The sequence below is a fragment of the Aphidius gifuensis genome, linkage group LG4 (genome assembly GCF_014905175.1).
Source record: "Aphidius gifuensis isolate YNYX2018 linkage group LG4, ASM1490517v1, whole genome shotgun sequence".
Taxonomy (NCBI): domain Eukaryota; kingdom Metazoa; phylum Arthropoda; class Insecta; order Hymenoptera; family Braconidae; genus Aphidius; species Aphidius gifuensis.
In genome coordinates this window covers 24,979,817-25,000,820 of record NC_057791.1, presented here as the reverse complement: position 1 = coordinate 25,000,820, position 21,004 = coordinate 24,979,817, and the positions used below count along the sequence as shown (strand labels likewise).

General features: G+C 26.4%; 2 protein-coding genes across 2 annotated transcripts; both read left to right on the top strand.

The window, feature by feature from the left end:
• Positions 1–346: 346 nt before the first annotated feature.
• LOC122855897 (protein patched) lies at positions 347–14,861 on the top strand. The gene is made up of 10 exons (XM_044157576.1): positions 347–1,565; positions 4,616–4,808; positions 8,708–8,894; positions 8,978–9,044; positions 9,472–9,563; positions 9,632–9,845; positions 11,165–13,516; positions 13,616–14,113; positions 14,231–14,354; positions 14,459–14,861. Exons 1-10 carry the CDS (start codon positions 1,323–1,325, stop codon positions 14,599–14,601), a joined length of 4,113 nt encoding a protein of 1,370 aa, XP_044013511.1. The 5' UTR covers positions 347–1,322; the 3' UTR covers positions 14,602–14,861.
• Positions 14,862–19,153: 4,292 nt separating this feature from the next.
• LOC122855957 (cytochrome c oxidase subunit 5A, mitochondrial) lies at positions 19,154–20,155 on the top strand. The gene is made up of 2 exons (XM_044157667.1): positions 19,154–19,586; positions 19,684–20,155. The coding sequence occupies exons 1-2, from the start codon at positions 19,358–19,360 to the stop codon at positions 19,935–19,937; spliced, it is 483 nt and encodes a 160-aa protein (XP_044013602.1). The 5' UTR covers positions 19,154–19,357; the 3' UTR covers positions 19,938–20,155.
• Positions 20,156–21,004: the final 849 nt, after the last annotated feature.

The window sequence follows — 21,004 nt, the reverse complement described above, 5'->3', positions numbered from 1 at the left end:
AACGGCTCCGGGTCGTCATCAAAAAATAAATCAAAGTTCAACGAAATATAAAACAATAAACAAATAACAAATGTTATATATATTTTTTTTTTTGACATAAAAGAGTTACATGACACCCCCTTTTAAAAATTTGTTTAATATTATTTTAAAAAACAAAAATTTGTGATTAAATTCAGTAACTAAATTGTATAAATATTTATAAATAAATTAAGTAAAGAAAAAAGTCTTAATTTGTATTTATACAACTATAAATAATAAATACAAGATAAATTTCCTGTTTTTTTTTTTTATTTTTATGAATGAAACAAGTTGAAATGATCAAATAAAAAGAAAAAAATAAAAAAAATATATATTAACCGAAAATAAACAAATTAAAAAACCTTTAAATATTTATAATATTATTTAAATGTATTTAAAAAGATATGATACTGTGCTAATAACAAGTAATTGGTTGGATATACATATTTACTTAAAAAGAAAGTGTTTGAGAAGAGGATAAATAAAAATTATTATTTGAACAACTCTAGAAGGATCCAGTTGAGGATCAAGCAACAAGCAAATGCAAGCTGTGTTATAGCCCATAGTATAATAATACATATATACACAGAGAGAGAGAGACATAAAAAAGAGAAAAAAAAAAAAAAAAGTAAAATAAAAAAGAGACGTGGTGGAGGTTCCCCAAGTGTGTTTTTTGTCTCACGACCGGATCGAATACGGGCGAGAGATAGACATACATATACACCTATACACTAAATTCAGTGTTTGTTATTTTTTATATATATATATACATAGCTATATGTAGTGTCTCCTCGGTGAACTTGAGTGGTATTCTTCTCTTCTTATATACATATATGTATTCGCGTGACTACCCAATACATTTGGAATTTCGAATGCGTGTTTTCTCGCGTCTTCAAAAAACATAAATACGAAACACAGTGGAATTTCATTCGGAGCTTATATATATATATTATAAATATTTATTTATTTATTTACACACTGACACGTGGAGTTTTTTTTTGCAAGTGATTATTTATATTTGTTAATTATTAAATAATTTTCAAAGTAATTTGTGTTGTGTTGTGTTATGTGTGTGAATGAGCACATTGTGTCTGACCATTGTATTACCATTTCTACTTGAAAATATTTTATATTGTGATTTTCATAGTGATTGTTGTAATTGGTGGTAATTTTTTTTCACCATTTTAAGTGTTTGTGTTTGATGTATAAAAAAAAAATAAAATTGAATTAAAATAGAATTCAATTTTTATAATATAAAAATAAAATAATAAGTGTGTCGTGCTGGGGCAGATGTATGACGGATCATGGTTTCAGCTTCCGGTCCTACAGGGATCCTAGCGGGACGCCCATCACAAAATTATCATCATCGTCAACAACAACAAGAACAACAACAACAACAATATATGGAAAATGTCAATGATGAAGATGAAAGAATAAATAATAATGATAAAATTAAAAATGAAGAAAATAGATTACGACATGAATCGGATTTATACATCAGGCCAAGTTGGACTGATGCTGCAATTGCTCTTGATCAACTTGAAAAGGTAATTTTTTGGTATTTATAAATATACCTACATATGTATATTTATATAGTATTGATGATGATGATGATGATGTTACTTGTTGCGATGATTTTACATGACATTTTTACCATCACAAGTATATCTTTCTCTTTTTTTAAATATTTTTTTACCATTAAATTTATCAAATGGATCCCATCATCATCATCATCATGAAATATTTATCCAGTTATAAAATATTATATGCACATGTATGTATATATTTTATTAATTTATTTCTGCTAACTTTCACACACGTAGGTGGTCCATAAGACTGTCTTTTATACAAGAAATAAAATTACATCTCAATGATGTTTATTATTATTGTTATTATTTGTTAGGTGTTTATTAGAAAGAGAGTATGTGTGGCAAGATAAAATAGTCATCATTATATACCCCAAGCAAATTTTTACCTTTTGTATATTTAATTTTTTAAATGTCTCAATTCTTTACGATGATAATGGTAGTATTATTTGGTTGCTTTTGTGAAAATGTGCCGACTATTTATCGAGCGGAACAAAACGCAAAGAAATGCATGCATCTCTTTTACAGTATACCTTATTTTTATTCTTTTTTATTCTTCTTCTTCTACAGCATCATCATCACCATCATCATCATCCTCTTCTTCTTCAAATATATATAGCTTTTTTTTTTTTTCCTTTCGAATGAGACCATTCTTGGAATTTTTATTTTATATATATATATATATATTTTAAACTTTTTTTTGTTTCCCTGCTGATGGCTGGATCTGTTGGGAAATAAAGCCCTTGAATTTACGTTTAGCTAGTGTCAGTGAATTCCAAAACTTGTGTTAATAAAGACACCAATTAAAATTCCTTCTAATACTCACATCTTGAATTATTGAATTTAAAAGATAAGCTTGATAGATTAATTATCATATACTATTTATATTGTAGACTTTTCTAAATCGTTTCTTTTTTCGGCTAATTAGAAGGTAAAAGAAAAAAGGTAGACCAATTTATTTTCCTTTCGGAAAACATATATATATCTCAAGAAGACGTGAAAATTTTACAATAGCGCAAAAATTTCTTTCATCTTTTGCGTGTGGCGATTCCCATTTTTTTTTTTTTCCTCTTGATCCTTTTTCTCTCGTACTCTTCCTTTTCCTCCTCCTCCACAACATCATCATCATCATCATCATCATCATCGTAGTAGTAGTAGTCGTCGTCCTCGTCCTCGTCGTCATCGTTGCCGCGCCGCCACTGAAAATAAATTTTAAAAAATAATAATAATAATAATAAAATACCTGTCGTGTGTTGTGTGTGCGTGTGTGTGTGTTGCGAAGAAAGAAGAGAAAAGGATAAAAAGACCCAACTGACTTGGGACATCTCAATTGGCCGTCGTTGACGACTTTATCCAGCCATCAAAGAACCAAAATCTTGGCTACTGTAATTATCCTCAGTATCCTCTCATAACTTGACAACAAAAGAATTATTAAAAAATATATATAATAAATATTTAAAAATTTAAAAAAAAAAACCCTAAAATATTTCTTGATTTCACTGTCGTCTGCCTGTGTGTGTGTGTGTGTGTGTGTGTGTTATCTGGAAATTTTGCGAGATCTTTTACAAGACCACCCTGATTTGACACACGATCCTGTTATATCTCTGTAATCTTAAAAATTTTTAAATCCGTTTATTATATAAAAAAAAACCCTCGCACATTTTAAAAACTATTAAAATATGTTAATAAAATTATTAAAACATAATAACAATAAAATTTATTAAAAATATGCGCTTTTTTAAAATAATTTAATTTAAATAATAAGAGTGTTTTTATTTATTTTATTAATCAACTACTGTGTTGCATATTAATATTTAATTTAACATTTAAAATTATCACGTCTGACCTATGAAGCACCTCTTCTACTTGGCCAATCATTTTTTCCCTAAAAATAATTTAATAAAATTTATCATCGCTTTATTATTTCCGATAATATACATGTTAAAATATTAATTTATTAAATAGATAGATGATTGTCATAAAATACCATAGAGATATAATGTTACCATATAAAAAAAAAAAGAAAAAAAAAAAAATGAGGCTTACCATATTACTACCGAATTATATACCCTTTTTTCTTCATCATCATCATCATCACAAATCATATACGATTCATTCTCCTGACACTTGTGTTTAATTGACTGGAAAAATTTGTCATTTGATATGTCTGCTACCGAACTCTCAAGATACCCAAGTAGTCCTCATGTAATCCGCGTTTTCATATACATATCTTTTTTAGCTTTACATATACCTATGTCCTTTAAGTTGTTTTTTTTTTTTGTTAACATAATTTAACTAGGATAAACAAGTAGTAAAACAATGTATCTATAAAACCCATGTTTCTTTATATATTATAATATTATACTTGACCATTAAAAAAAATAAAAAAAAAAAAAAGATTAACTGTAAAAAATCTCAACACTTATCCTCGCAACCATGAAAGATTTCAAGCCCTCGAATGTCTTAATTTTGCTCTGGAGTCTGACCATCAACAGCAGCATCAACAGCAGCAGCAACATCAGCAGCAAAAAAAAAAAAAAGAGAAATACATAAAAAAGAAAAAAAACGAATGAATTTAAAAGGAATAAAAAAAGATGAAGCAAGTGAAAGAGCCTTATATCCTTTCATTCGTGTCTGACTCCTTTTCTTCCTCACTCACAGGACAGGAAAGATAGGTATTGTTGCGGGTGGTCCACCAGGCATATTGTCAGTGTGGCCACCAGGCCTGAGTGAGTGCGCAACGTTGCCGTTCTCTCGCAATATTACTGGCCTTATTTTTATATATATTTTTTCTTATTCTTGTCCTCCATAAACTCCATACATATTATTATATAAAATAACAACTTTATTTATTTTTTAAAAAATATTATTTCTTCATATGCAGTGTATGTAGCCTCCACACACACACATTATTATTTCAACTTGCAAGCCACTTAAACTACTTACTTGCTGCACGTCTTCTTGCGCATTTACTTATATATATTCAAATTATTATAATGTTTTATTTTTAGGGAAAAGCTGAGGGTCAAAGATCAGCAGTATGGATTAGAGCTAGTCTTCAAGATGAACTTAGTCAATTGGGATATTTTTTACAACGACATGCTGGAAAAGTAATATTTGTTGCTATTATTGTACTTGCAACATTTATTGTTGCTCTTAAATCTGGTCAAGTTCATACCAAGGTAGAACAACTATGGATACAAGGTAAATATATATTTTAATTTAATCTTTATAACATTAAATAAGTTGTTAAATATAACAATAATAATAATAATATCAAATATATATCTCGGTACTTTTGTGTCGTTGTGCATTAGTCGCATGTTGGGTGGGCTTATTTATACATATATATTTAGCTCGTGCGTTATTCTCAACGTCAGCGACGACCAAAAAAAAATTTTTAAACTCACAAAACTAAAGTATATAAAAAAAAAAGCACAAAAAAAGAATTTATAATTCTTAAAATTTCATTAAATTATTTGATATATATATTTCTTTTTTTTGGATAAAAGAGAAATAGAAAAAAATAAATTCTTGTGATCTATATATCATTTCTTTTGATGTTATTTTATCGTGAATTTTTATGTATAAAAATTTTTAAATGAAAAACCATATAAAGAGTAGAAAATATGGGATAAAATATGTTTTTTTTTTTTCATTTTGCTCTGGTTGTCCCACCTCTAAGAACCTAGAATAGCTTATAGGCATCAATTCTACGAATTTACCGCTTTACAACCAAATGCCGGCATTTTACTGCCACGAATTTTCATTTCCCCAAATAAATATATACTTCATCGAAGGAAAAATCAAATTTCGAAAATTTTAAAAAATTCGAAATATCTATAATAAAATGAACAATTTCTATAGATTAAATTATCCAATTTAAATTTAATTTATAAATAAAGTTTAAGTGATGGAAAAAAAATAAAAAACAATTGTTTATGTAGTGGTTTGTTTTGATATACATTGCTCGTGATAATAAAATAAAATTGTGAAAAATACTGTTGCAAGGGTAATGAACGTCTCGACGCGCGCGCCAATCAACCTCGGTTCTTCCTTTTGTGGATGGTTATATATTATATACATATAGATATAGTGGTACATTGAACGGCAAAGGGAAAGCCCACACCGGCTGTAATATTTTTTATTCACTCTTAATACATTTGTTGAATAAGGATAAAAATAATATATAAAGGAAAAAGAGACATCAACCAAAGTGCAGACATACATACACACACAAACTATAAAACCTACTATACACTATAAAAAAAAAAAAGCTGAAGATGAAGATGAAAAAGTATAAAAAGGAATAAGAACGAAAAAAAATATATATATATAAAATGAAGACACGATCATGCACGAGGGGCCGTCCCGAACGACTGGTTACATCTTCATTAGGGCCCCCATGGCTTGAATGGTACCGACAGAGATGTAACCATTATATACCGTGAAATGGTAGAGGATAAAAATTATAAATGAAAAAGGATAGATAAATTTATATATACAAGCATTGAATAAAGATAAAAAAAAATGTGTGGCTTTGCTTTGTAAGACCCCAGCGGGGATAAAAGTCAAGAAAAATAGCGTATAGTCGTTGTCGTCTTGGTAATAGTCGTCGTCGTCGTCGTCATCATCATCATCATCATCAACAACAGACCTAATAATTTGTTTCATTCATAAAAATATGAATTTATTAATATATATGTTTATTTTTTACTTCCCAGTAAAATTTCTCCAAAGAAATTATTTCGATATTTCGAAAAATAAAAAAAGAAAAAAAAATCAAATAATTGAAGAAAAATTAATGAAAAAAAAAAAAAAGGAGCAATAAGAGAGGTAGGGTCAAAATGAAAAATAAAAATTTCAAGGCTTCGTGATAGAGAGCGCATGAGCACCACCGGGATTGGATGGGGTTCGGTTCCGGTGAATGGTCTTAGTGGGTGGCCCGGTTGTGAGTTCATGGTGCGCCAGAGAGTCGAACAGTCGGCGAAGCGTTCAACGGTGGGCCTTATGCATGCCAAAGGCCCATGTCTGACGACGACCAACCCAGAAGAACAACAACCAACTATGTATAGCTTCAGCTAGCCAACCAACCAACCAACCAGTAAAATTTTTATAAAAATATCATCAAGATTTTTCATTTTTCTATCCAACTTTTTGAGACTCGTTTTTTTTATAACTTGATGTATGTATTTATCGATAGACCTATCAACCTCAAGAAAATTTCTAAATTAGATTTTTTTTTTTTCTATCTCTCTTATTGCCGCGATAGTTTTAATTGACTAATTATAATTTTTTGTTTTAAAAATGATAATATTATATATGTATTTCTATCAGTGGTTCTCATAGTATAAATTTTTTTATTTATTTTTTTTTTTTCGTAAAACTGTTATATTTTGTTAATAAAAAACACAACTTTCACTATGGACAAATTAATTTTTTTAAAGCCACAAGGAAATATACAAGATGAAAAAATATTTTTTTATATCGCCATATTGAGAGTAAACCGGATATGTAAGCAACTATGTAGGTTGAGATATGATTTAAAGGGAAATGTCATCAATGCATGTCGCCACTATGATGAAAAATACATGCCGGAAAATATCAAAAGAAAAAAAAAACACAAAAACTACATACTAGATATTGAAAATCAAAAAAAAAAAACACGTGGTTTTTATTTTCACACGAAAACTGTCGACACATATGTATATATATTATTTTTTTCCTCAAATTTATACAGAAAATTTTTCATTAAAACTGTCAGTCACTTTAACAGTCATCCGCCTATAATAATTTTCAAAGATTGAATTCATATAATTTTAAAAAAATACGGAAGTATATACTTCAAAAAAAAAAAAACTGTAACTCAACACTGTTTTAAAAAATCCACTTGAAAATATATCTCAGCTCTCATTTCCGTTAGCATCAAAAAAAAAAAATAAAAGTAAATTAAAAAAAAAACAATATAATTATTATTTCAAATAAAAAATAAATATTTTCTTGGTAAAAATCATTGAACGAGTATCAATATCCGCTGTTACTCCGCAAAGATCAGTAGAGCGCGTCAATAAAATTTTCTCTCATTAAAAAAAAAACAATTTAAAAAATAATAATAAAAAATAAATATATCATCTTGAAATGTAATATATAAAACAGTAGCCGGAAGGTTGTATATATACATAATAAATAAATAAATAAATAAAATAAAATAATACTTAAAAACATTGTCCTCACTCAATTCAAAACACTTGAACATTAAAATATAATGTATGTGTGTGCAACAAAGACATAGGACAAATAATTACACAGCTCGAACCATCGATAAATCAAGATATATTTTTATATACTTACCACTACTTTTCTTAATATATAATTCGTTTTATTTTAATGTTTAAATACGCGCATGCTTGCAGTGTTTGTGTGCAATATAAAAACATTTATTATTTTTTTACATAAATATTATTTGTACTTGTGGGTTTCTCACTTGTTTATTTTATATCTTGATGATGTGTTGGAAAAAAAGCACTGTGTCTTTATGACAATCATCAAGAGAATATCATCAAGAATTGAAATTTAAAAAATTCAAAAAATATTTATAACTATATATGCGCCCGCATTCTACAGGCTGATTCATCCGGTCTTTTCTTCTTCATATTATTACCCATATAGATTCTTGATTTTTTTTTTTATTTATTACAAGAAGAAAAAGGAGACAACACGTGGATCCCATTGACTCTTTCATTTATCATTTCAATTTTTATTTATTTATTATATTATTCAGTTGATTTTCTTGAAGATGAAGATGTTGTCAAGAAAATTTAGAAAAGCTTTTTGAAATTGTTGTAACTATTGGATGTTTGTTGTTATTATTATTTTTATATAGGTATATAAAAGTGTGTCTGATATCTGTAGACCACCCGCGGACATATGAACGAGGTAACTCAACTCGTTTTGTTGATGTATCAAAGTGAATATGTTGGGGGAATGATTTTTGGACCGGTTGAGAACACCTGGAACTATATACAACTCAATTATTATTGTTATTTGAAAAATGACTTAATTTACAAGTTAATATATATTTGATGGTATTTTTATGATTACAGAAGGTGGAAGATTGGAAAAAGAATTGGAGTATACAATTGAGGTACTTGGTGAAGTACCATCAACACATCAATTGGTTATTCAAACACCAAAATATTCTGGTGCAAATTTATTAAATCCAAATGCACTTATTGAACATTTAAATATTCTTACTACTGCCATTGAAACTGAGGTTCAACTTTTTGACGTGTAAATATCATTTTATTTATAAAAAAAATTATCAACAAAATATTCTCATAATATTTATAATTTGCAATTTTTTAATTTTACAGCACTTGGACATTAAGAGACATGTGTCATACACCAGCAATGCCAATTTTCGAAGGTGTTGTTGCCGAGGTAATTTTTTAAAAATATTTTATTAATTTTTTTTTTTATTATAAATATCGTAAAATATTTCAAGTTATAAATTAATGTTTTTTATTTTTTTATTTTATGACATTTCAATATATAAAATGCGTCTAGTCAAACTAGAAAAAAAAAAAATAAAAATTTTCGTAGAATATGGGAAATTTAATCTATATACAGGATCTCTGTTGAAAAAGAATAAAAAAATAAAAAAATCCTGTGAGTAGTATATAGTAGGATAAAAAATAAAAATCGACGTAACGATCTATTCATCGAACTCACGGGTGGTCTACTTCTCGTTGATTTTTTTTTTTTTTGTAACTTTAATACAACGATGCTTGTAAAAATGTATATATTATAGCTTTATAAATATATATGTATATAAAAAAAGTAACATTATTATTTTTATCATTTACAGATGTTTACAAAAATAGTTCCATGTGCAATCATGACACCACTTGATTGTTTTTGGGAAGGAAGTAAACTCATAGATTATGCTGTAGCAATACCGTAAGTTTATTATAATTAAAAATTAAAACAAATAATAAATATATATATTGATTAATTATTTTCTATAGTGGACCAAAACATTCACAGTATATTCGTTGGACAAGTTTAAATCCAACAGAAATATTACATCAAATGAAAAATGCCGGTTATTCATTTCCATTTGAATTACTTGAAGACTACATGAAACGTGCTGGTGTAACAAATGGATATCAAACAAAACCATGCTTGGATCCTTATGATCCAGCTTGTCCAGATACAGCACCAAATAAACTCTCAAAATCGGTAAGAATAAATAATAATATTAAAAATATTTTACAAACAAAAATCATAAATCAAATTATTCACATGAAACTCTTTAATGTTGCCTCAACGAAAATTAAAATATTATATATATATTTATAAAATGTTAACAAGTACGTGAATGAAAAATTAAAAAAATAAAATATATAATTATTCAATGCAAGTCACGTGGTGGTATTGAAACTGCGCGCGGGTAAAATTATAAAATAATAAAATCGCGTCATTATTGGTCAACGCCGGTGGTCAAATTTAAAAAATGTAAAAAAAATTGTTTCATTTTTTTTTTGAATTTGTTGGAGCATAACACACCGCCGGCATATTATCAACCCATCATTTTACAGTCATTATTAACATATACGCAATGTAAAATTTTTTTTAATTTTTTTTTAAAAATCTTTCGACATTTATTACAATGCATATTCAGCCTGGATTTTTTTATTTTTTTTTTCTCAATTACAAGTCAACGCTTTCATAATGCATCAGTTAATTTTCTTCTTCTGCAACTAGTTTATTCATTTTTTAAATATTTATAATTGTTTTTTTATTTTCATCAATTTATAATGCAACCGGATGCAGTTGCATTTATTAATACAACTTTAATCAATTAATATGTCATTTGTATTTATTTTCATCATTAACATTTTCATTTTTATTTTCTTAATGTTTATTATTTTTTGCGTTACTTGCATGCTTCATACCATACTTAGCGTAATTGCACTTAATGGTCCTGGCGTTACTTGCAACCATCCTTCAGGCCACTTTGCATTTTTATTTTTTTTTTATTTTTTACCTATACTGGCTGAAGCATAAAAAAAAAAAAGAAAATATATATGTATAAAATTTATCAAGTAAATTGATCATTCTCTTTTTTTTTTTTTTTTTTTTTTGGAGGCGCCATCCTTATGATGATTTTTCCAAAATATTACATCGGCTATACAAGAAAAAGAAATAAAAAAAAAAACAAAAGAGAATATAAAAAAAAAAAAAAAAAAAAACGTTGACTTCTGAGGTCCATTTGAGTATGGTTGCACCTGCTCGTTAGTTATATATCTTTTAGCTTTAGGGGCCAGTACAATATATAACCAGAATTGCATTTTAGTCTGGGTGTGGATAAAGTCATCTAACAGCTGCCTCTTTCTCCTATCTTTTTCATGTTCGTCCCTTTTTTTTTTATATACATATATAAAGAAATAACCGAGGTCACAACTAAACAATAAGATTCATTTTATTTCTCTGCTGAGTTTTAAAAAAAGACATTTAAAATTTCGTTAATTAATAATTGATGAATTAATTTGTTTCAGTTACCAGATGTTGGGACAGAATTAGCTGGTGGTTGTTATGGATTTGCAGCAAATTATATGCATTGGCCAGAAGAATTACTAGTTGGTGGTGTTAAACGTAATAAAAGTGGTAGTTTAACAAGAGCATCTGGTTTACAATCAATTGTACAATTAAATGGTGAACGTGAATTTTATGAACGTTATGATAAAGATTATAGAACTCAAGATATCGATTGGTCACAAGAAAAAGCATCACATGTATTACAAACATGGCAACGTGCATTTACAAATTCAGTTAAAAAACAAATGAATGCAAATCGTGGTTTATCAATGTATAACATGTATACATTTAGTACAACAACAATGAATGATATATTGGGTAGTTATAGTAAAGTATCTGTTAAAAATATATCAATTGGTTGTGGTTTCATGTTACTCTATGCCGGCATTGCATTATTTCGTTGTAATGATTCAATTAAATCACAATCAAGTGTTGCCATTGGTGGTGTATTGCTAACATGCGCAAGTGTTGTTGCTGGTCTTGGTTTTTGTGCTCTACTAGGTATACCATTCAATGCAATAACAACACAAATAATACCATTTTTAGCACTTGGTCTTGGGCTACATGATATGTTTTTATTGACACACACCTATGCTGAGCTGGATATTAAAAATATACCAAGCTCTGAACAAACTGGTATTGTATTAAAACGTACTGGTTTATCTGTAATATTAAAAAGTTCATGTGTTGGATTAGCATTTTTTGCTGCATCATTAATACCAATACCAGCACTAAGAATGTTTTCAATACAAGCTGGTATATTGATATTTTTTAATCTTGGTTCAATAATACTTGTATTTCCAACAATGGTTAGTCTTGATTTACGTCGTCGACGTTCTGGTAGATCAGATATATTATGTTGTTGTTTACCAGCATTAAATGATAATATTATTGCTAATAATAAAAATTTAAGATTAATCAATAAAAATATTAGCAGTAATAATAATAATAATCGTGCTAAACAAACAATAACAAGAGCAATGCCACCAGATAGAAGACAAACACAAACGAAAATATTAACAAATGACAATGATAATAATGAATCATGGGTTGGTGGTAATAATATCAGTGATATTGAAAGTAACAACATCAATATTAATAATTATCACAACAACAACAATAACAATAACAACAACAACAATGAAATGGATAAATTAACTGGTCATAATAAAAATCATGATGATTGTTTATTGTTTAAATTTTCATTAACTAAAATAGCATCAAAACATTATGCACCATTTGTTACAAATTCAGCAACAAAATTTTTTGGTATGTTGATATTTGTATTTTTATTAGCTGCAAGTGTATGGCAATCAATGAAAGTCATTGATGGTTTTGAATTGACTGATCTTGTACCACGTAATTCAGATGAGTATGCATTTTTATTAGCTCAATCAAAACATTTTGGTGTATTTAATATGTATGCTGTTACTGGACGTGATTTTGATTATCCACATAATCAAAAATTATTGTATGAATATCATGATTCATTTATTAGAATTAAAAATATTATTAAAAATGATGATGGTGGTTTACCAAAATTTTGGCTTATGTATTTTCGTGATTGGTTAAAAAATTTACAAAATGCATTTGATAAAGATTATCGTTCTGGTTGTATTGATGAAGAAAAATGGTGTTCAAATGCAACAGATGATGCAATATTAGCATATAAATTATTAGTACAAACTGGACATGCTGATAATCCAATTGATAAATTTCTCATTAGTAGAAATCGTCTTGTTGATAATGATGGTATTATTAATCCAAGAGGTTTTTATAATTATTTAACATCATGGGCAACAAATGATGCATTTGCATATGAAACATCACAAGGTAATTTACGTCCATTACCAAAAGAACAAATGCATGATCGTCGTGATGTTGAGCTTATTATTAAAAAAAGTTCACCATTAACATATGCACAAATGCCATTTTTTTTACAACGTTTAACTGATACAAATTCAATAACACAATTAATATCTGGTGTTAGAGAAGTTTGTGAAAAATTTGAAGAACGTGGATTACCAAATTTTCCATCTGGTATACCATTTTTATTTTGGGAACAATATATGGATTTACGTAGTTGTTTAGGTATTGCATTACTTGCTGCACTTGGTGCTAGTTTTGCTGTTGTTGGTATATTATTATTAAATTTTTGGGCAGCATTATTAGTTGTAATATCACTTGCTGGTGTTGTATTACAGTTATTTGGTGTTATGGGTTTTATTGGAATGAAATTAAGTGCAGTACCAGCTGTACTACTTGTTGTCAGTGTTGGAATTGCTGTACATTTTAATGTTCACATTTGTTTGGTAAGTTGTATATTTATTTTTATTTATCTTATTATTATTTTTCAATATAATTTAATTTAATTTAATTTATTTTAATTTATTTATTTATCTTTTTTACAGAGTTTTGTAACAAGTGTCGGTGGTAGAGACCGCAGAGTACGTCTTGCTCTGGAGCATATGTTTGCTCCAATAATACATGGTGCAATAACAACACTAATTGCTGTTATGATGCTTGCATTTTCAGAATTTGAATTTGTCATTAAATATTTTTTCCTTGTTTTATTGTGTTTAATTGGAATTGGTCTTGTTAATGGACTATTTTTTTTTCCAATTTTATTATCATTAATTGGACCAAGTGCTGAAGTTATACCGTATGATCAACCAGATCGTATATCAACACCAACACCACCACCATCACCAAAAATAAGACGTTCAAAACCACCAGCACCACCAAGAAGACCACATAAAATTGACAATAGAAATTTACACAATGAGCCATCATTAACAACAATAACTGAAGAATCAAATTCTTGGAACAGTGCACAAGATACACAATCATGTATTATTGTACAACCAGAAGTTAAAATTGAAACAACATCATCAACTTGTGGCAATCAGGTATGAAATTATCAATTTATTCATATTTTTTTTGTTGTTTTTGTTTTTAGCTATCAACAAGCATGATTAATTTTTCTAACACGTGTTTTATTTATTTTTTTATTTTTCAACTAACAGAATTGTGGCGGTTCAGACTCATCTGGATCTAGTCAAACATCACCAGTAACATCAACACCACATATTACAACAAAGGTCACTGCAACAGCAAATATTAAAGTTGAAGTACACACACCACTTTCCAGTAAGTAAATTAAATTAAATTCAAACTCAAGCTAGCTTTACTAATAATTAATTTTTAATTATTATCAATATATTTAATAAATAATTATTGTATTTTTTTTATAGATGGAGGAGATAGGGGTGATAAATACCGACATTCTTCATCAAATGGCAGAAGGAGTACGCGTTGCAGTGCAAACATTAATGCAGAGTCATCCTGTTCAAGTTCTGAACAGGCTACTGACAATGTCAATGTCAAACACAAATAGATTTTATAATAATAATAATAATGATAATAATAATGTGTTACGGGATGATCGGCAGCTACTGCTCAAGTACCAAGCGGGAAATTACAGAAGGCTGACTAGGTATAATATATATAATTTATTTTTTATTAATTTCTCATATTAATATTTCTCCCAATACACTTAAACACAAGTCAATTATACAAATGAATTATTGTTATTATTATTATAACTATTTTTAATTGTTAATATTTTTTTTTTGTAAATTTATTATTTAAATAATTAGAAGGTAATTATAGATATTTTTTTTATATTTTTTTTTCAATGAAAAGACTTGAAATGCATTTATCAATTTTTATTTGTTATTAAAGTTTTTCTTTTTTTTTTTTTTGTACTATTGATTTATTGAAATTTGAAAAAATAGAATTTGTTTTTAAATAATAATTTAAAAAAGTGTAAATTATTGTATATAATTAAAAGTTAATAATGAGGAGAAAATAAATAACAAAAACTAGTTAAATTCGTTACCAAATAAACAATTGACTTTTTAATGAAAATTATAAAAAGTCTTTTTAAAAAGTTTATTAGTCAGGTAACAAAAAAATAAAATAAATAAATGAGAAATTATTTTTAAAAAAAATATATGCATATACAAGGAGAAAAAACATTCGTACATAAATATTTTACTGAAAATAAAATAGTCAAAATTTATATTAGACATAATTTAAAATATAAAAAAATGAAAAAAAAAAACAAAAAAAAAAAAAATTTTAATATTATTTAAGTAGTGTGTGATCAGTATAAAATGAAATTTAAAAATTTATTTATTTATTCATTTTAGAAAATGTACTGGCCTCGTTCATAACTATGAAAAAAAAAGTACAAACTTTTCCACCAAGTGGTTTTGTAAAGAAAATAACAAAAAAAATACTCAATTATTTATTTTAGTAAATAGATGAATATATTTTTTAAATTTAATTATAAATAAATAAATAAAAAAAGATAGTTAATAATTAATTTATTGATCTAAGATTATTGATTTAAATTGATGACCTCTAATGTAAAAAGTTGTAATATATTTAATAAGTTTTAACTAAATTAAGATCAATTAAAAGAAAATACAAATTTTAAAAATATTTTGATACCGAATTCAAATAATGTACAATGTTAAAAGTATTTTAGTTTTTTTTTTTTTTTTCTTTTCTTTATTCAGTCATTATCGTTTTTCTTTTTTTAAATAATATTATTTTTTATACAATTATATTGTCAAAAACAAGCCCTGTGTATTTGATTAAATTTATTGTATAAAAAAACAAAATAAATAAGCAGGCTTGTTTGTAATATTTAAGATGAAAATACCTCTTAAAAAGAAAATAAATAAAATAATAAATAAACAATCAAGATATATCACAAATATCATCATCACATGCGACTAAACTGTCTCAATTTTTTTATTATAAAAAATAAATTAATTTAAAAAAAAAAAAAAACACGTTTGTTGAATTTATTTTATTATTATGTTCAAAAAATTAATGTAAATTATTTTTTTGTACCTGAATTGTTTGACCTCTTTCCCTCTATTATCCTGTAAATTTTAAAAACAATTCTTTCGGCCGTTAAATTACTAGAAAATAAATAACAACAAAATACTATTGATTATATATTATAGGCTAGCATATTATAAATTTATATTCTTACAAAAAAATATATTTCTCTCTAGATTTTTTATTCTCTAAGTGTTTGTTATACTGTAAAATTTTAGAACGCAATAATTTTTCTTTATACGCTGAATTACTTGATGAAAAAAAAATAACATAAAAGTTCTTTAAATGACTTAATGCAAATAGGTACGTCATGTTTTTAATTTAAATTAATTAATTAAGATGAGATCTATATAAGAAGATTATATATAATTATTATAAAATATTTATTTGTACATTATCGACATAATATAATGAAAAAACTAATTTTTTTTCTATCTAACTCACTATAGAATAATGAATGAAAAAAAATAAACAATTTGCAATATTTATTTTTGTTGTCCACTATACTTTCAAGAATAATTTTGTTATTGATTTTATATTTCAAGTGTACCACTGTTTTTATCTTTAGTCAAATCTAGAATCAATAGAAAAAATAATAAAACTATGTTAGCAAGTGCATTTGCAATATTTTAAATAAATTAAATATTTAATATTTAATATTTCATACTTTCGTGTCCGCATGCAGGACAGAAACAAAGTCATCACTAAGGCCAACATTGTCAGTTGTCGATCAAAGCTGAAACGAAAAACACATATTGTGAAAATGAAACTAAAAATACGGCCGATGCAATTATTTATATTTATTATTTTTGTGTCATTTATTTCTGCAAATTACATCAGTGATCATTTAAAAAATTTAACTAATGTAAATGGTCGAGTTGATGCTGCAGCTATTGATACAATTAAATTTTGTTTTTCAAATGAGGCAAAACATGGAACAGTCTTTGTTGGTAGTGTTGAAAATTTTAACATTGGCTTACTCATGAATTATGGACCAGTTATTGTTTTTGACAATAAATCAATGACAGCTGATGATGGATTATTGAATGAAAATAATTACAAATTAAATATTTTCATTGTAACACTTGAGCCTGATTATGAAATGAATATTCGACAATTAAAGAAATCACCATGGTGGAATCACGAAGGATTTTTTATCATCATTAACAATGGCCTATCTGCAAATACAATAAAATGCAAGGGTGCTAGAAAAATTTTACAAAAAGCCTGGAAGGCAGATATTTTACGAGTAATATTTATTTGTACTGGTGGTGAAAATAATCGTGTTAATTTTTACACATTTAATCCATTTACAAATAGACTAGCACCGTCTTTTTGGAGCAAATCAAGATATGTTAAAAAACAAACTGCAGCAGCAGAAGATCAATGGACTCTTTATCGTCGACAATACAATCCAAGTGAGTTAATATTAATTAAATAAATATAATTAGTTGATAATAATTTTATACGCATACACTATTTTTTATATTTTTAGAATTATTAAACTGCAAGTCTCTTGATTACGATAAAACTCGTCATTTGGATGGATATAAAGGTATAAGAGCGCTTTTCAATGGAAATTATGCACATGAAGAACATAAAGCAGTTATTACTTTTTTGTATGAGCAACTAAATGTAACATTATCATATCTAAAAATGGACGATTATTTAGATATCAATGATCAAGGAATAACAAACACCCATATAGGAAATTTATTAGTCAATGGTTCAATTGATATAAGGCTACGTTTTTTAACAAGAGTCTATCTGAAAGATATTGCAGCTTCCGATATTGTTTGGCCATCTGGTTTCACTTTTATAAGTCAAAATCGAGGTAAAAAAAGTATGTTTGATCAAATTTACGAATTATTTGGCTGGCGATTAATTTTGATTATGTTATTTTTTTCGGCAACAACTGTTTTAATGTTTAAAATTTGTATGAAAATGGATATTGATCTTGCAATTTTAGAAATAATTAGAATGTGGGGAAATGCAAGTTTTTTAAAAAAACCAACTGATGCAGCATCGAGAATTTATTTATTTGGTATTTTATTGCTAGCTCTAATTTTATGCTCAGTTTTTCAAGGTAAAATTCTCGATTTTCAATTAAATCCAAATCCAGAAAAAAATATTAATACCATGCAAGATTTAATTGTTAAATTTCCGAATTACAAAATTTATGGATCAACTGTGTCACTTAATTTTTTGGATGAAAAATTGATTAATCGATCTAGAAAAATAAAAAATATTGATTCTTGTATTAAACCCATTCTTAATGATTCATCAAGTGTTTGTGTATTTGGAATGTTATTGTTAAGAGATCGAGCTTTACGGTATCCACAATTGTATTTGGCAAAGGAGCCATTCATTCAAACGTATTTAGTTTTGGCAATGCGAAAAAATTGGCCTCTAAAAAAACGTGTTAATAATATTGTAAAAAATTATTTTGAGCACGAACTAATGAAATATAAATTATTGCTTGCAAATAAAATACGAAATAATAATAGTACATCTGATGAACCAAGACCACTGAAACGTGAACATATAAATTTTGCACTTAAATTTTTAGCAACAGGCTTGACTGTTGGATTTTTTATTTTTATTATTGAACTATTTGAGGCATATTTTAAGAATATATGTACATAATGTATAATTGAGGCTCACTTTAATTAATATTTTAAATTATTATAATAAATATATATAGGTGACTTGTAAATAATAAGAATAATAAATAATAAATTAGTATTTAAAAATTGCATATATTCAATGTAATAATTATTTCACATATTAATTAATATTATTTCCTTATTAAAAGCACAAAAATAATAGATTAATAAAAATTTTTGATGTTAGTAGAATTAAATATCAACAAAAACTATTTTCATAGTGTCTATTTTTTTTCCTCTTGACAAAAATCAATAATAGATGATAAAAAAAGTACTTGAAAATTTTAAATTTATTTTTTCACTTTTAAATATAAAATATAGCTACACAGATTATCGTTTGGTGTCACCACCATCCAGTACATCAATAATAATAATAACAATGACAACAAAGGTTACCAACAGAAAAACACAAAATTGAGTAAAAAAAGAAAAGAGAGACATTTTTTTGTGTGTTTCCTCCTTGTCGTTTATGCAATACTCAACAAGATCCAGGTGAACTCTCCTTGATATAAAAAAATAATTAAACAAATTATTATTAAATAACAAGTTGATAATATAAAATCAGTAAAAATGCTGCGATTTGTTGCTGGACGTGTTAACAATATTGTTCGCAGTGCAATTGTACCAAGAACAGCAACAACAACAACACCATCATCATCAGTTCTTGTAAGTCAGGTCAGAAATTCATCTCATGATGTTGAAGAAAGTGATGAAGCTTTTGATGCAAGATACGAGGCATATTTTAATCGTTCAGACATTGATAGCTGGGAAGTTCGTAAAGCCATGAATGATTTAGCTGGTATGTATTTATCCAAGCTGTGTTTTTCTCTTCATCATCATCATCATCATTGAAGGTTATATGTAAAAATTAATAAATTAATTAAATATTATTTCAGGCAGAGATCTTGTACCAGAACCAAAAATCATCATTGCTGCATTGAAAGCTTGTCGTAGACTCAATGATTTTGCTCTTGCAATAAGATTTTTGGAAACATGCAAATTCAAAACTGGAAATTACACAGATAAAATTTGGCCATATCTTGTTCAAGAAATACGTCCAACTCTTGATGAACTTGGTATCAATACACCAGAAGAACTTGGCTATGACAAGCCAGAGTTGGCACTTGTTCCAGCATATGAAATTCACTAATAATCTTTATCTAAAATTAAACAACTAGTCTTTATTGCTAGAGAAAAACAATAATCCAAACAAAATTAATCAATAAACCCATCATTGTTCTTTTTGTTCTAAAATATCAAAAGTTTTTTTTTTCTCTACATGATATTATACAGTTGGCAATTGATTAAATAAAAACAAAATTATAAAAATAATAATTATTAAAATTAAAAATGAGTTGACGTTTTAATTATCACCTTATGATTATTTATTTAATTTTTATTTTGTTGATTGACGTTTGTTTGAAAAATAACAAAAACAAATTAATGACACATTGATATTTACAAATTATTATTATTGGAGTTACACTGTACTGTTATACACATATTTATCCTTAATTTAATTATCTAAAATTAATTAATAACGAGTAGTACAAGGTAGTTGTTTTTTTTTTTTTTTTTTTCAATTTTTTTTTGTTTATTTTGGTTCAAGGAGATTTTAAATAATAATTAAATATTTGCAGATGAAATTATTAGGTAAAAAAAAATGAGGAATTCATAATTAAAATGGATAATTTTTTTTTTTTTTTTCTTTCATTTAAATTAATGAAATTAAAGTACATTTAGTTACATTATTTAATTTTTTTTTTTATATGCGCTAACATCGAAACAAGATTGCACAAAATTTAATTAAAAAAAAAAAAAAATTATCTGAGGTAAAATGTGATACACTAAAGAAATCATCTTAATTAAAAAAAAAAAAAAAAATTAATTAATTTTTATCTTAAAATTTTAAATGAAAAATTGTCTATTTTTTTTTGGTTTTTTTTTGTTTTTTTTTTTTAAATTTTAACTACGAAATTTACGAGCAACAAATCCTCTCTGAAAATTCAATTTAAAAATTAATAATTATATTTATAGCAACGAAAAATTTGCTTTTAATTTTTCCAAAAATTTTTTTATGAATATTTAAAAAAAAAAAAAAACAAATTATATCTTAAGTTTATATTTGTACCCGTCAGAAATGCTTAGTCTTCCTAATCGGTTTTATAAAACAGATTATAAAATTTATTGAATAATTGTTATATCCTTTTTAAATTA